General features: G+C 40.0%; 1 protein-coding gene across 1 annotated transcript in view; it reads right to left on the bottom strand.

The window, feature by feature from the left end:
- The window catches only part of FGD5 (FYVE, RhoGEF and PH domain containing 5), a 75,405-nt gene that overhangs the window by 26,641 nt on the left and 31,319 nt on the right, over positions 1 to 17,445 (bottom strand). The window contains exons 6-10 of the mRNA XM_005490175.4: positions 7,340 to 7,491; positions 5,411 to 5,567; positions 4,843 to 4,930; positions 2,206 to 2,256; positions 622 to 680 (exon numbers count right to left, since the gene is read on the bottom strand). Coding sequence (XP_005490232.3) covers positions 622 to 680; positions 2,206 to 2,256; positions 4,843 to 4,930; positions 5,411 to 5,567; positions 7,340 to 7,491 — 507 coding nt within the window. The remainder of the gene's footprint in view (positions 1 to 621; positions 681 to 2,205; positions 2,257 to 4,842; positions 4,931 to 5,410; positions 5,568 to 7,339; positions 7,492 to 17,445) is intronic.

Genomic DNA, 17,445 nt, shown 5'->3' with positions numbered 1-17,445 from the left:
CCAGTTGAATCAAACCACTTTGCTTAGAAGACTGTAGTTTCAGAGTCTAGTTTACAGAGGGGTCAGATTACATTCCTTATTATGATAAAACTCTAGGCTTGTTAGACATCCTCCCTGCAACCTACATCTGTTCTTTCATCTTCATAACCGATTAGTGTGTTCTTCCCTAACAATTTGAGTGCATTCATTTTTTCAGCCTTAAAAGCCTACCTGAAAACAAGCTCTTACTGAGAAGATTGATATTTCACGCCTTTCTTTCATCTACATCATCTTAATGTGATGCCTTTTCACTTTGTATTTTGAATTTCATGTTCTGACGCCTGAATGATTATTAACAACCCTCTCATTGCTCAGAAAACGAAATAATAAAGAAGTGAGTTGAAACCTAAGAGGGAAAAAACCTCCTCTGTGCTATTTGCTATAGTATCTTACATCTTGCACAGCTGCATTAAAGGGCACAGACCAACTCCACATCTGCAGTCGTGTAAACCAGATCTGTATAAGCCCTTGAGTCTCACCTTGGAGGAGGCTTCAGAATCTAGCAGACATATGTACTCACTTGAACAGGTGTGTAAAAACCACACTATTGATCAGGGGAGCATGTGTCATGGTAGGACTCACCGCTTGGAGCATGCTGTCATTGGCTTGGTCCGTGATTTCAGAAACAATGAATAAGGCAGCTGAGGGATGAAGGAAAAAAACCACCATGCATCACACAAAAGAGTAGAAAAATAACTCAAATCCCTCCTGATTGCAAGGGCATCCTTTGTCTTCTCTGCCATTTTCACAATGCAACAGCCTAGCAACTCTGACATGGCATGGGGTGCTGTCTCCCCTTCCTCCCTTCATCATTTTCTTGTGTGAAACAGCATCATGCTTGTGCTGATCCAGAGAGCTTATAAGGTCCCTTTTAAGCATCAAGGATGGCATGAAGCCTTTTTTATAATGCTTTCTAGTTGCAGATCCTTGTCGATGTCTTGTTATATAGAGAGATGAATGTAAACCAACTTTAGCCACCAAATAGCATGGCAGTCTAAACTGTAACTCTTACTGCTGAGAGAGAGGACATGTCATCCCTTTCTGATAGAAATGTGTGTGAAGTGGTGACACAAATTAATTCCTGGATTCTCCACTGGCAAATAACCTGGGCTGGGACATGTTTGCTGGCACTGAAAGCAGTGGCATAACACGGCTCAGGTCCCTATTTCACATCCCTTTCCCTGTGGCACAGGGCTTTCTATAAATTTCTGGTCATAACTTGGGAGCATGCTGGCTAGGAATGGCACAAGCATCTCCTAACCAAAATGAGATAGGCAATTGTGGTCAGAGGGCTTGAACTTCTGCCCCGCTAGTGTTTAAATTACTGGTATAGCTGTTGTGCTACCGTCAGTGACTAGGGCCCTAAATCTTGCATGAGTCTCTGCTCTTGGGCAGAATAAACTGACTTTCAGTCAACCACTGACTTTATTGCTATGAGTTGGTTTGAATTTATAATCAGTGTAAGAGGGCTGAATAGATTTAATTAATACAATGTTACTGCTGCTTACTCCAGTCTGGAAAATACTCCTACAGACATCACAACTAAACCTTGCTATGATTTTAGTGGGAGTAAGAGACTTCTGCTTTATCTATCTCAGGTGTTGGAAAGGATGGTGTTAGCAGTAGATTTGTTCCTGATTTTGCAGAACTGCTTTTTATGCAATATCTTTCAACTTTATGTAGCGTTAAGGAATCCAGAACACACATATGCAATTCAAATCTCCTTGGTTTGTCCCAAGTTCACAGAGTATAGCAGGCATACCATAGCTAATGGTACACAGTCAGGCAGGGGGAACCATTCAAATGGATTTTACAATGACCAGGCCAAACATTTACAAAGTCAAAGAGGACTAAGATTTCCTCGGTGACCGGGGCAAAACTACAGCGTCTGCACTATGCCTGTATAGATGTTTTCTTCTTCCGTAAATTCCATCATGCCAAAACTACAGGAAGCCCATATGTTTCAATTAAAAATAAAATTATACCATTCTTGTCCTAAATAATTTGTCTAAATTAGTAATCCATTCTTACAGATTTTACATCTAACCTATTAGCACAAAATCTTGAAAATAATCATCTTATATATACTACCAGTATAGAAATATTGCACCTCTTTGGAAGCAATATTAGCAAAACAGAAGTTTTCTTCTACCAATCTCATTTTACCTTGTGTGGCTTCATACTCTGTAGAATCAGGACAAAGATTATTCAAGTAATCTGTAGTAAATGATCAAATAAACACAGACATACAACAATCAGAATTCAGATCAACATAATTTGTGGTGTTGTTAGCAAAAACATTAAATCCTAATCACAAAATCAGACACTGGTTGGGGCTGGAAGGGACATTAAGTATCATCTTGTTCTAATCCCTCTGCCTTGGGCAGGAACACCTTCCAGCAGACCAGGTTACCCCAAGCCCCATCCAACCTGGGCTTTGAATGCTTCCAGGAATTGGGCATCCACAGTAGTGCCCCACAGCACTTTATTCCCAAATCATTAAGTGTATACCCAGCCTCTGTCTGAAGCAAAATTCATCTTTGATGGCATTTTACTTAGAGAATCAATGCAAAGAGCATTGATACAGATTTGGGCTCACATAACCTGGCAGGTACAAATAAACTGTTAAAAATGTTTGTCAAGAGAATTGCTGAGTAGCACCACTTTACAAATAACTCATTTTTAAATTAATTTTGATTTCCCATCTGAATGAATGCTGTTGGCTATACTTGCAGTTAGACTAAATGAATCGTATGCTTTTTATGGGCACAGGAAGGAGACACTAGTTCTGTACAAGCAGGGTTTAACTAATTACTACCAAACTCAATCATAATCTGAAAATAGGTTCTGTAAGATAGATACAATAGTGCTCAGTGTGACAGCAATTATATTTGCATTATATACAAACTTTTAACCAGTGTTATTTCGGACTACTTTTCTTGGACCACCTCCTTATTCTGTCTGGGTCTTTATGCTTTTAAAGACTGTAGTATGGACGTGCTACATTTTAAAGACTCTAGCCTAGAAATACTTCCTTCTTATCTTGCTGATTAGTCCAGATTCCTAAATTCTGCACTGAAGAACTAGACTTCTGTGCTGAGAATGGTGCTGGGCATGGATGTCTGTTCCCTTGAATGTCTTATCCCTACACATTTCTCTTTCTAGTGCTGTGTCTTCCCTGGCATCTTGAACTTCACCTGGCTTTTTCCTGCATTCTGGAAAGCATCTGCCTGTACTCAGGCAGGCAGAAGGGGTTGTGTGATGTCATCAGTCAATATTTAGTGTTCCTTTTCACCACTGCAAGCTCTGTTCTCAGCTGTGGACTGAGTGGACAAATCCTTTCAGTTGTGGTGCCATAAGTGGTAACCAATACCCTCATAAAATACCCCTCCTTATCTGGTAGAATCAGCCAGTTATCACACAAGTGCACCTGAGAATCTGAAGGACTGCACTGCTCCAGACTCCTTCTGTCCTAGCAGTCAAAGAGGGGCTTGGTTTCTTGAAGTGAAGGACTAAAGCAGTAAACCTATTTTCTGTAGTATCTTAATCCAGTAGACTTCATCTCAGTACACACAAAAGCTTTCATTTTCCCAGTTAGTGTCAGTACATGGGTGTCAGTCAAGTTGTTTCAAGCATAAATAGAATCCAGTCACTGGAGTTTCACTGAAGTCCTTCAGCTTTCTCACAAAATATCATGCTGCATGTTTGCAATTTATCTTGTGGACCACAGAAATGGGAAAACAGATAATAGAAGGGCTATTTTAAAGTTTTCATATGGTCGCTTTGTTCTGCTGCTTTTATAGAAGCCCCTTCTAGTACACTGTGTCCTTCATTGGCTGTATGGACAGGGTTTATGGCTTCCTTTTTACTGTCCCATGGGTAACTAAAACCAATCTTGCATCCTTGTCCACCCACAAATATGCATACTTCCAAAATATTTCTCTGTCTTTATGTCTATGGAAGCTTGTTCTTTTGTGTTCTGACTAAATTACGTGACAACACTGAGTTTCATTGTTACATTTCACCATTTCCTTCCCTAGCCAGTTCTAAACTTCGCAATTCTTTTAAGTGGCCACATTGTGCTTCAGAAAGCCTACTCTTCTCACAGGCTCAGACTTGGTAGATTTGGGGTGGCTTGCAGAGAAGGAACATAACCCCCCTTGGAGAGACTCAGGTAGCAGTTATACATATGGCTCTGAATGTAAAGGGAAGGTATAACTGTAAATGTAAAATCTGTAAGTTAAAGCTGTACTGTTAATGCAAATTTGTGGCTCTTCCTCCTATAATGCAGCAAAATTGGACTGTTTTTTTGACTGTCACTAGCTTTCGGTGCATAGGACTTATGATGCAGTACTGGGTACAAATGTTTTGTTGATAAGAAGATGGTGCTTGCCACTTTCATAGAGGATTAAGTGCAGAGTATCCTTGCCAAAGTCACCTGTCTTCTAGTGTCTCTGATAACTACCCTCAACATAATAAGAAATTAAACCTCTTTGTTGGTAGAGAGGCTGAACTCTTCCTCTCCTTATTCACAGAAGGAAAAAGCCAAGAAGTAATGGCTAAAATCATCTGACTATGCTTTTTTTGTGACTTTTCAACATGGCTGTCCTGTAGAAGTGCCTGCATCTCCCCAGGCTGCCTGACACTTCCTGAATCCTGAACTAAGCACATTGAAGTTCCCAGGAAATCCCACACTGCTTTGGCCCTATTTTAGCTGTTATGGCATCAATATGTAGCGCAGTGGAGGCACAGAACATCAGGGCAGTGTTTCTACTGGGTTCTTTTCAGAGTAATTTTACTGACCTGTGAGCATCACACGATACTGGAAGACACGGTGTACCACTTTCAGAAGCTGGTGTTTCACACTGTAAGGGCTGTCACTGGAGCTTTGCTGTCCTCAGTGGAAGGGAAGAAACACAGACATCAGGCGGAATGCGAGCTCAGCAGCACATTGTCATCTTAGTTTTAATCCTAGTTATTAACTCTAACGCATCCTCAAAGAGCTTGATAAGTTAATAAGTGACTGAGAAACCACTCCAATATGTTTCAGCAAAATATGTACTCACGGATCTGTGTCTGGGTCTTTATGCTTTTAAAGACTGTAGTATATAAGTGCTACATTTTAAAGACTCACCAACACAAATTCTGTATGCACATACAGGAGTGTGTGGCAACAGAGACAGAAACAAACACATCACACACAAGTGAACTTCTCATTTCAGTTTTAGTACCAGGTCTGTGAAAAAAGACTATTCTTCCATTCTACCCTATGTGTGAACACTGGTGGAGTTACCGAAAAAAATAAATCCTCGAGTAATCCCCATGGCAAAGCCATGCATTTAGTGCATGTGAAAAAACACGTGAGCCTCACCTCAAACTCCTGAATCATGGTAGCCAGTTGGGAATATTTAAGGCACATTTCATCTAGCAAAGCCAAATTCCTGTCAAACTGCATAATGTATGCTGAGTGGTGATGCAGCCTTGATTTTCTGGAGAGAAAAACATCAGCAACTTTCTGGTGTTCATCCCTAAGTTCACAGAAAGAAAAGAAGGAGCAAATAAATAAATAAAAGTAAAGAAGTAGAGCCATACCTCTTGCTTATTGTATTAGATGCACAGTGGCTCTATACACTGTGCACTTAAAGCCTAGGCTGAACAGCAGGAAAGGAGGAGTCCTTCAGGACAGATTGACAACACCACATGCTGTAGCATGGGCACCATGGGGGCTGGTCCTTTGGCTGTGCCTCTGCCATAGCATCACTGTGAGGCTCATTTCAGGACACGGCTCCTGCTCCTGTAAATAGACCTTCCAATTGCTGCAGTGCCTTGAGTACTATTTGTGGGGGAGAATATAGCATTTGTTGTAATATTAGATCTTCAGCTCTCCTTCACTGTCTGTTTCTCAGCACTGCCTCACTGTCATCTGTCTCAGTATTCAGGTGCACAGTGTTGAAATATTTATAAAGCATATATAAGGAGAGAGGAGAACAAAGCCTGAGTTCACAAAAGAGGAAGGAATCATACTTAAAAGAGGAACGTGAGTTCCAGAACAACAGAGTGTCTTGAGCAGTGCAAGCACAGGGAAGGGCTTACTGGAAGCTTCAGGTGTGGTAATCACCTGGGAACCTATTTGAGTGCAGGCATATAACGTATATATATTTGTTGTGCTGACAGCATTTGCAATACAGTCCTCTTTTATCCCCAGTGCCACAGAGTAGTTCTGGACAGAACTCTCAGGGTATTTATGGTTGCGTTCTTTTTGTCTTAGGGAACTGGCAGCAGAGTAGGGTTGTGGCTTTTCTAGTACCCAAGACATTTGAGATCCCAGAAACACTGTGTCTGTTTGTGTTCTAAGTGTATAAATCATAAATCATCGGTGACACTTTTTAAGTCTTTCTCTCAACAGTCCCTTGGTGGGCACAAACCAAAACACAGTTCCCTTTAGCCTCTCCTTTCCTTCTTGTGTGCTTTGATTGGGAAGAGTAGGGCTGCAAGGAGACTTGCGCCCTACATTTAGGATTGTTACTGAAGAATTCTACTAGTTTTTAACTGATTTCCTTAATTGCTCAGTAGCTGTACAGAAATAGGATCATCCATTCTCAGTGACCAATGCCTCCTGGAGTTTGGCAAGTTGGAGGTGTGGGGTTTCATTCAATAGAACCTGGCAGCCTGGCTTAAGTCAGGGGCCTCCTCAGCTGAATGAATTTTGCAGCATTGTCCGTCCTATTCATGGTCTTATTCTCTCATGGAAAGACTTTTCCCTGTAAGGATGTTTGATGGAGTCCCATTAACAGGCTGCCAGAGTCCATTAGGCTTGTAAGCCTAGGGTAGCAGATCCCTGCCTTGGTGATGGGAGCAAGGGGCTGTCCCTAACTGAGACCTACACAGCTGCTATGTAGATTTCTGTAAGCAGATGATCCTTACGATCAGTTCTGATGTAAGTTGTTCCTGCTTTCCACAGCATGAGCCTGTGACCTTCAGGCCATAGATATGAAGACATTTGGTGATGACTGAGAAGTGGCAGGAGATAATGCATATGAAGCTGGCTGTTCTTACACTGACTGACAGGGCCATTTCAAAATCATCGTCTGTTCACTACACACATATTTCAGTATTTGATTTCTTAGCCTGACTGCTTCTACATTTACTTCCTTTCTGTCTGTATGCAAAATCTGCCAAAGTGGTTCAGATTGTATTCTTTTCATTTCTGCTGGGATGGTGAAGGGAACACCGATGAATTCACCCACCTGCTATGGGGAAGATATGTTAAGGCCATCAAACTATGCCATTCTGTACTTGCCATTTAAGGACTCGCTCTTCCAGTTCTTCCAGGATGTCTTGGTGTAATTCATAAATTTCAGGGAGTTCACTTAAACCTTGCTTGAGTTTAACTTCCTCTTGTTCATTTTCATCATCATCTCCGAGCACTTTCAAGATACCTTCATAGAAATCCTGTGAACAGCAGCATTAAAATGAGGCAAACAGACTTAAAATATCCTTTCTGAAATTATTATTACAATTTCTTGACTCCTAAACTATGCTTTCTAAGAATTAAAAGCTATGCTATCAACAGCAATAGTGTTCAGTATGGCAAGGAGATCATAGAACATGTTTTCTTTTATCCATTAGTTCATGCACTGTTTCAGCTGAATTCCACAATGCTATCAACCTAAAATGGAATGTTTCACCAGATCAAGCCATATGACCCTTATGTATACAACGCTTTGGTATCTTTTTATTTCCTTTCCCCCCTGCTTTCCTGGGTCTGGTTTGCCTCATTTTTACAGTGTTTCTTAACCCGAAACATAATTTTTAAAAATGAAGGGTGAGATTTTTACCTCATTGGATCCAACATCTTGACATGAAAAACATTAACAACTCCATGCCTTGTGCTAGAAATTGCACTAGCTATACTTCTGAACTTAAATTTAAAAGTATGGAACAAATAATTTTCCCTATGAAACCTGAGTCCTTTCTTCCTCATCTAAGAAATGGTTTTCATCATGAAGTGGTTTATAAATTATGTAGGCATAGGGGCAATTTCCTCTATATTAAAATATAGCCCACTCTAGTACATAATAGGGCACCTATTTCAGAGCGCATAGCAAAATACTTTCCCAGCTTTGAGTTGCCAAGAAATGAATTTTTGTTCCCTGGACTTTTAGGGACAATCTTATGAACTTCCCTGGGCTATACTGGGATTCATCATGGCATTTCTCATGACGCTAGCTTCTGTCTAGTTAATTTTTTAAAAAGTAGATAGAGTTATTAAGGAGGAGTCTAAAAATAACAGACTTGCACAAAACTTGCGAATGTCCAGGTATGAGCAATACATCAGAGTATGCTTCACTGTGAATCTATATTTTACGTTGGATTGTCCACTTTGGACTGATTAAATCAAGGTTGCTGTACTGATTTCGGCATGGTGAGATGTGGTTTGTATGACTGTGATCCTGCTGAAAGGTTCTGCTCTTACACAATAGGAAAGAGTCTAGTCAAAGACCTTCAAAACTCCTCTCATGGATAGGAACTGATTCCAGGCAATACCAGGTTTTAGTTTCCTCAGATTAATTCCTGGTTTTTCTGTTGTTACTGTCAACTGCAATGTCCACACTGGCTCTCTGTGAACTGGGATGACTGGATTATCTAATTGATAGTAGCCAAGAGTCACACATAGACAATGTTGGGGTTTTTTAGCAACTGTAACAGCTGAAACATTTGTTTTCTGAAAAGCCACTAGAACTAGGTAAAAAAAAGATCATGATGACAGTTTTCTTTTTGATTAACTATATCCTGGATAAAAAAATATCATAAAGATTTCTGAAAAAATATTACTATATTTCCTAATTATCTGGGTCTAATTTCTGCAACATGTCCTGCCCCAGTACCATAAATAATCCCAATGTTGTGGTATTAAATTTCCAATTTTTTCTGATGTGAGCTAGCCTATCTAAGTTCTTGTTTCAGCCAGTGTACAATTCAAAAGTTTTTCAAGCAACTAAACCAATCAATCTCTCTTCTGGATGTTTTTACTAACTCAAAGGAATCTGCAACCTTTCAAAATCCTCAGTCATCATAATTAATCCAGATCAGGGAAAGGGAAAGAATCTAAAGGGTTCTCTCAGCTTATTGTGCCTAGACAAGTGAATAGCTTGTAGTTCACTAGTGATGTGCTTAAGTAATCTATTACATTACAAAGATGTCATCTTTTCCAAATTAACATCAAACAGCTCTGTATCTGTCCACTTTCCACCACAACAAGCAACAGGATTAACACTCCTTTCCCACAGCATCTCACTAGATTTAATTAGTTATTAATTGTCTGTCCCCTTGATTATAATGAATTCTCAGACAAATAATTAAATTCCAGTCGCCTGGATAGCCAGCCTTCTAATGATTAACAAAAACCCTTGCAGCATAACAGTAATCACTATAAACATCCATTATAAATAATTATGTCACTGTTGAAAATGCTGAGTGTCTGTGAGGCCATTAATCAAATGCAAAGTGCTTTTCCAGTCTCACTAACTGTAATCAGTCATGGCACCTGAAGCCTCCAAGTCTCTCACAAAAGCCCAATGTCTAAGTACAGGAGGTAGTAAACACTGAGTCTATATAATTCCCTGATGGATCAAAACTTTCTTAAAACAGCTTCATGAACAGAAATTGTTTGGTTCAGGGCTCTGGTGTGATAGCTACAAAGCTCAATCTCTTCCAAGGTTGGATGAGCCTACAGATCTCACACAGTCTTATGCCTGTACTTGCATGTGCATGGACATGCAAGTCATGTGCCTGCCTAGGTGACACAGAAGGTTAGCAAGCCAGCTATGAAAATACATTTCTGAAACATAAACCTTTTAATTACATTTTGGGGATCCATAAGTAAGCCCTTTATAGCCATCAAATGGCCATATCCTTAACATTCCTGATATAAACCCTACAAATAATGAAGTGAAACAAAGAGGATCAAACCCCACAGCCACAAAGGTTGTTGGCTTGTTTTTTTTTCCTTTTGTTTGTGAACATCACTAATACACACAAGTTATGTCTTTTCCCTCCAGAAATGCCTCTGGAGAATTCTGTTCTCTGCTGTAAATGGGGACTGTAGTCTGGAGTTTGTCATGAGAGTATGAGACCAGGAAGAATGCAGGGTTTCAACAGTATCTTCTGGTTTATGTGGAGCCCTGCCTAACTGACATATGATTGGCTCTTGGAAAAGAATCTGACACCCTCTTTGAGGTGATGAGCCTCCCCGCAGGATGCTGGGGTATGAGACACTTTACTGATGCTGGGAGTGCTGGCTGACACCAACAGGAAACAGTTAGGGTGTGTGAAGATTTGGGAAAAAAAAAAGTATGTGGCTGTAGGCTACAGAAAAGTAGCCCAATTTACCTAGGATCAGCAACCTTGATACTTTTGTAGCAGTAGTTATTTCTAGATACTCTTACAAAGAAGTCAGCAATGCCAGCAACCAGAGGTTTTTGGTAGAGCATTTATCAAGAAAGTTCTGTACAGGATTCAACATCTATATGAAATGTGATATTCTAATAAAAGGGCAAGAGGTGTAGTTAATTGGACAAGAGCTAATTCTAGGTTTAGCTTCCAGGATTCTGTGAACAGATGCAGAAACAGTGAGTTTGTGTATCATTTCTCTCCAACAATAGGGGTGAATGTGTGAGTCCACCTGCAAATTTCAACTGTGCAATCCTGTATATATGTTAGCCTTTATTAGCAAAATGAGTGAAATGAGAACATTTAACCTTGCAGGACCCTAGTGAAAGGAAGGAAAATCTCTTGTCAGACTTATGACTTATCAGGCAAGTAAGTTACCCTGGAGAAAAAAATTGCCTCTCTGTACATGTATGCATACATACATATATGCTATGCTGGGTGACTTCTTTTCTTCGACTTCTACTTCAAAAAAACTTGGAGTGCAGTAATTCATTCTGGATTCAGAATGTCTGTTTCTTTTTTTCTGTATATAACAGAACAGGCCAAATTAGATCAGTTCATCCAATAGAGATGGATGAATCCCTGGGAACTGGGGTCTACTACAATCAGTCTAATAGAGGTAGTCAGAAAATGATAGGACCGAAGTTATTTTCTACCTTTACTGTAAAAAGCTAATGATTCTGCCATCTGCAGTGTATTGAAAGCAACTATGAATATTAGAAAGCTGAGTACACTATAGAAGGGAAAGTTGGGATTTTGACTTACAGGTGTAGCACTATTTGTGCTAAACAGACAGCACTATTTGAAAGAAGACCTTTTAGAATTGTCCAAGAAATGCTGATCAGTAGCTAGATTTACTTGGGTTTCTTATTTTTCATCTTCTAAAGCACTAGCATAGACAATTCTAATCTAGTCATAATGAAAATCCTAGTCCTTGCATATTGACCACAATTGCAGGAGAACAGAATGGAGAAGGGAGTACACCACCATTAATATTGTCTTTGCCAATAGTAATTTCTAGTCCTATGGTCTGACCAGAAGTTCCTCTGCAGGTGGGGATTGAGGTTCCTTCTCACTGGCTCACAGCATTGTGTTTCTAGCATCAGGCCTGCATTTGAGCTAGAAACTGTGACGTTCCAGTAGAAAATGATGATTATAGAGCAAAGCCACTCTTTAATAGGCCAAGAGAAATATCTGAAACAAATAGCATTTCTGTGAACAAAAAGTGAACATTGTACTAGAAGGAACAGATTGCTAGATTGTGGTTGAATTAGAAAGACTCTGAATGCCTGCAGTCTAAGGATTATGGGTAACCTTGATTCCAGGTTTTGAAAACAAAGTTGACTTGCTCTTTATTACATCATCTTATTGGGAGGAACAAAGGTTCTTACAAAGCAGAACTGAACTGCTTCCCGAATTTTGAATTACCTTCACATTGTTGTTAACAAGGTAAAGAAATCTTAACTCAAAAGGATGCAATGCAATGCTTTGAAGACATTAATCATCTGCTGTTCTTGCCAGAGAAAAACTATGTAAATCCACATGAAGTAGAGGTCTGACCCCTACAGCTGTAATGGCTGAATCAGCTTTTCTGCATATATCTCTAGACTGTATTAAAGAAAAGGGAATGGTCTGATGGGTGAATAAATTCCCCTGGGATATTTCTACAATTTTTAAAATAGATGTGTGAGTTTCCATTAGGGAATAACACTGGGGAAAAAAAAAAAAAAAGGAGCAAGTGTACAGAGCAGATGCATTAGTGGAAAACTGCAGCTATTTTTCTGCCTTTGCCTTCATATGGGGATACCGGCACTTCAGCTACAGAAATCATGTCTACACACAGTGTATTTTTACCTTCTTCACACCACAACACCCACCTGGCATCCAGACCTTTATGCTTTTCAGCGCAATACACACATATATCAATATACATGCATACAAAATAACTTTACATGTATATCTAGAATTGCAATTGCTTCCATAGTCAAGCTGGTGTTTTAATGGACCGATACTAATAGGAAGTCATCATATTTGACACTTTGTAAGGCAGCTAGGGAGGACAACAGAAAATCTTGTTGCAGCCCAAATTATGTAAATAAAGTCTACACTAATTGCATAAAATGGGGCAGGATTTTACAATCACTCTCACTACTAGAATGAAGGTGGATTTAATAGATTCTGCATATTGCAGAATCCAAAGCTCCTTTGGACATCTATGCATTATACCTGAGGGGAGGGTGAAGAGTTCAAAGGGGGAAAAGACAGCCTCCATATTAAAGCCAAGTACAGACATGAGGTGCTGTACAGTACCCTATGAACCGAGTCTGACTCATGGAGATTCTTGGAGGTATCTGCACCACAGTTAGCAGCCCCTCTCCGAATTATGAAAGTGGCACTCCTGAATTAAAGAGTGGCACATCATCTATAGCAGACTGAATGACCCCTGATCTGTATGGAGCAGCGATCTCACATTTCTCACTACTAGACTCAGCAGAAACAATGCCAGATGAACAGCAGAAAATGCTATCTCAGCAGCCACAATTAGTCCCTTATCCTGCCATACAGGGTACAATCTAGGTCAGGAACCCTGACCTCAGCACACATTCACATGCAGCCAAATAGACATATTCATCCAAAACACAATGAATTCAGCAAATGAATTTTAGAACCAGCAGACTGTACAGTATGCACTGAGGATATTGTATCAGTGCAGCTTTTTACCAGGGAATTGTCCTGATCCAGATGTGCTGGTGTGGCTTCCTTCTCCTTTTAAGAGATACACAGGTTATCTGAAAGCTATTTTGGCTCAGCATTTCCACTGTGGAAGCACCCCGGCCAATACATAGTTATTTTCCCACTGCTGATGAACACAAAAATGAATAAATATATGAGAACAAAAATCAGCCTGGTGTAAGTGAGGACGGGCTATTCTTTTGTAACAGCGTGTCCTTAGGCTGTTATAAGAGCTTCAGAGGGCCTAACAGCAAGCTAGCTCTTTGCTTAGGCAGCACATTGCATTCACTAAAACATTTTATTAGGAAAGTAATGACTTGATTGGTTCAGCAGAAGTTTGAACATCATCCAAGAAATTCAGTCGTAAAAAAGGCTCAGCAAATCATTCACTAAAAGTGTAAATAATTAGAAAGATGGAATGGGATAATGAGATAGATGGAATTTTGTTTTTTCTAACACCTAGCAGTGGTTCCTAAATTAGGCAGTTAATTTTTGGTTTTGAGAATGTGCCACATATAAGAATTCTGAAAATAGAGTTCAATCAATGAGGTTTAACTCTTAAGTTAGAGGCTTGAGCACTACGATTATTTTGTTCTTTTTTATGTCCAAAGATCTATTTTGCAGTCATGAACACTGAGATGTCCAGTGTAGGGCTGAATTCCAAACTGCTCTGAAGGCTGGAGAACCAGCACATATCGATCTTTATCATATTCATAGTAATATCTCCAAATGCTTAGGAAGCATAAATCTGGCTCTCTTTGTTTCTAACAATTGTGGTCAATTGTTTGAGGAAAATACAAACCAGGAAACAGGGTCAATTTTCTTTTTCAAAGGAGATGTTGGGACTGATGTCTTTTCCGTGCAGAGCTGTCCTTAATTCAGTAAATATCTTGGAGGGAAGTAATCACTTCAAAGGGGTTTCTGCACTCACAGAGATTTTATGTACAAAAGCCAAAGGCAAAATAAACATGAACATGGTCCACTATTAAAAATGAAAGGCAAAATAAATGTGATCATGGTACACTATCAAGGAAATGCTTGGTCCCATACAGACTGGGATCCTGAAGCAATTTAAGTCACCCCAAGTTTCATTTGTGTACATCTTGTAAAGCCATTTGAAACAGACCAGCTGAGGGGAAGCAAATAAACCATCTTGGTGATGTGTGAAATTTTAGACTGAGAAAGCCGTCTGCAGCATTTTGTTCAGGAGCAAGTACTAAGGAAAAAATGTCAAGTGCAGCCTGCGCTGCTGGGGAAGCAGAATAGGAGACAGAATGATAAAGCTTGAAGATTAAGTGATCCTGAAGGAGATTCAAAGATTAATCGACTTTGGAAAAACTGTGAGTACCAAGAGGTCATTAACTTGGACTAGAAGGCCCTGCCAGTTCCATCTGCTCAGACCAGAATGGGTCCTGAACTTACTGCTCCAGAGAACTGCATTACCTTTGAGTAGGGCAAGTAACAGCTAACCTTTTAAATTATTATCACTACTTCCACACCAACGGATACCAAGTTTGTGAGCTAACACAATGTTTCCAGTCTTTCAGTTCAATAGCGGAGTGGGTGTATGGAAATGTCATCATTTTGGCAATCAATCAGTTTATTAAAGTCTCCACTGAAAGGCCAAACAGAATCTGTTATGCTGAATGAACAGCAGCACTAGCCAAGTCTGAAAATGAGATGGGAAATTGCTCTTGCTGCAGGCTTAAGAAAAGCCTTTTTTTTCCTTTCTGAAAGTAGCTAGGGTGTGGTTTAGTTCTTTGCCTTTCTTACCAAGATGTGGATTTACATGAGAAGATGAAACTTCAGACATGATGCTAGGTTTCTAGAAAATGTTTTCTTGAGATAGTTGGTGAGGGGAAACAGAAATGCATGCCTGGGTTGAGGAATGTTGTCAAGGAAGGTCCTAACTGGCCATGAATGTTGTGTTGTACCTTGAGATCAGTTTGGTGCCTGTGGGCACTCTTGGTTGCTTCTGAAATCTGCCAGTGGAACTTGTGTCAATAGCAAGTGCACAGGAAAGCATGATTTTTTGCTGATGTGATTATTCTTAAAACTATTCAAATACGGAAAAAGGAATAATAATTAGAATTATTGTAACTTTTAGTGTTACGGCAGTATTGAAAATATTGCTTGGTTAGGTAATAACCAATATTACCCCTACATTCTAAGGGATTTGCATGTTGTAATATTGGTAATAGTTTCTCTAAATATTCTGAACAATACACTGGGCAGCAGGTGAATACAAAGATTCAACATTAGTTGGGACAGAAAAAGTGACAGTGTTTTCTAGATTGAACGTGTTTGCAAACGTTTGGAGAAACCTGCAGATTATTTCTGAATGCCACTGCAGTAGGTAGGTATCATAGAGAGTTCAGCTTATACCAGTAGAGACGGGATACGCCAGGGTGACAGACAATCAATGAAACTCAGAAACATACCCTCTGAGCCTTTTCCCATAAAGATTTTTGACTTCTTCTAAACCAAAGACTGCCTGAACTAGCAGACAAGTGTGAAAACAGGCTGCCCGTTTCTCTCTTCTCCCTCATTCTCTGACACAGGTTCCATTCATACATCCTCACTAGTTAGAAAGCCAACTCATAAAAAGAATTACATCTTATCTGAGAAACTCGCTTGTTGGCTCTGTTGAAAAATGCCTCCTGTAATCCTGAAAGGAGTGTATGGGTCAAGACACATATGAAATTTTCCACTATATAAGGAAATAATTAATCAAAATTGTGATTTTGCCCTTCTTAAACTTCATACGGTTGGTGACTGCACATCTGTCTGATGGGTCCTTCCAGTTCTCAAATTGATGAGGTTTTGTTAAACTTTCTAACCCAGGGAATTGGGATAGGGAATGTCACAGTGCATGGTTATAGTAATTCTGACATTTCACAACCAATAAGTGGCTTAACTTTGCCCACCAGTGCATTCATTCAAGGGTTTGCTTTGGTCCATTTCTCACTTTCATTTGACATATTAACTTCTCTTTTTTTTTCTCTTTCTCTTTTCCTTAATTTCTTTCATAACTAGGGAAAAATGAGAACATGCTAAATATTTGTAAGATCCCTTTAATCCAGTGAATTGGGCAGGCAGGGAAACAAATTTCACTACACAGGGATTTACCAGAGGAAGCAGAAAAGGGAAGGGATGGGGAATAGTCCTGAAGTATTTTTTTCCTGCCTCATAGCATAGGCAAGGCAGCTGGACACTGACATGGTGCTATAGCAGCCATGAGGGTGTGCAGCCATTTATACTGTGTGTAAAGGCACTGAAAGGCATTTCAAGTTCAGATATATTTATTGAAAAGTTTTCTGGCATTGGTAAGTCACTTTTATCTCATAGAGGTGTATGGAAAATACCAGGATGTAATGCAAATGAGAGACCTCTCCTAGACACCTCCACTAAATACTCTCACTCTACTGTCTGTGTGCTTTCCACAGCGCTGCTCTCCAGCCTCTTGTTCCCTAGTCTATCAGCCAGGGTTGCCCTGTCCCAGGCACAGAATCTGGCATGTGTCCTTGTCAAACTTCATGTGGCTGATGATGACCCACCTATCTAACTTGTCAAGGCCTGTCTGCAAGGCTTTCTGCCCTTGAGGGAATCGACAGCTCCTCCCAATTCAGTGACATTGTCACACTTAGTATCCTTTGAGTTCCAACCTTATTACTTTTGTCCCCATCACAGTTCCTGTTCCACTGCTAGTGCTTGAGATGTCCTCCAAGGACAACGTGGGGTTACTTTTTCCCTTCTCAGGAAATTTCTTTCCAAGCAGCAGTGGAAATAGCAGCAGTATGCTTTGTGTAGTGGCTATTATTCCTTACTACCTTTCAACTAACAGCCAAGAAAGATACTGACAGCAAGGCCATCTAAGCTCTGTACCAGTCTTTAGGGAAGCAGAGGAAGATCTGTTAAAGGGACACAGAGTATTCCAGTATTCCAGTCAGTTTATGCCATGCAAGAATTCTCTATCAGGGACTAAAATTGATTATTTCTGGGTGTTCTCTCACATGTTTCTGACACCAGAATCTGTATTTTCACCATGGTGATTAGCTGTGTGTCTTGGCTAACCCAAACTGTTTTGGTATTCTATACCTGAGACCAAAGTTGTTACTGTCTCATTAAGACTCCATGGCCAACCAGAAGCAGAACCAGAAGGTGCCCGTCTTTTTCATGTTCACATTGCCCAAGCAGAGCTCTTTTGCCTCTTGGCTCTGC

The sequence above is a fragment of the Zonotrichia albicollis genome, chromosome 12 (genome assembly GCF_047830755.1).
Source record: "Zonotrichia albicollis isolate bZonAlb1 chromosome 12, bZonAlb1.hap1, whole genome shotgun sequence".
In the NCBI taxonomy this organism is placed as follows: Eukaryota; Metazoa; Chordata; class Aves; order Passeriformes; family Passerellidae; genus Zonotrichia; species Zonotrichia albicollis.
This window is presented reverse-complemented; position numbering and strand designations above follow the sequence as displayed.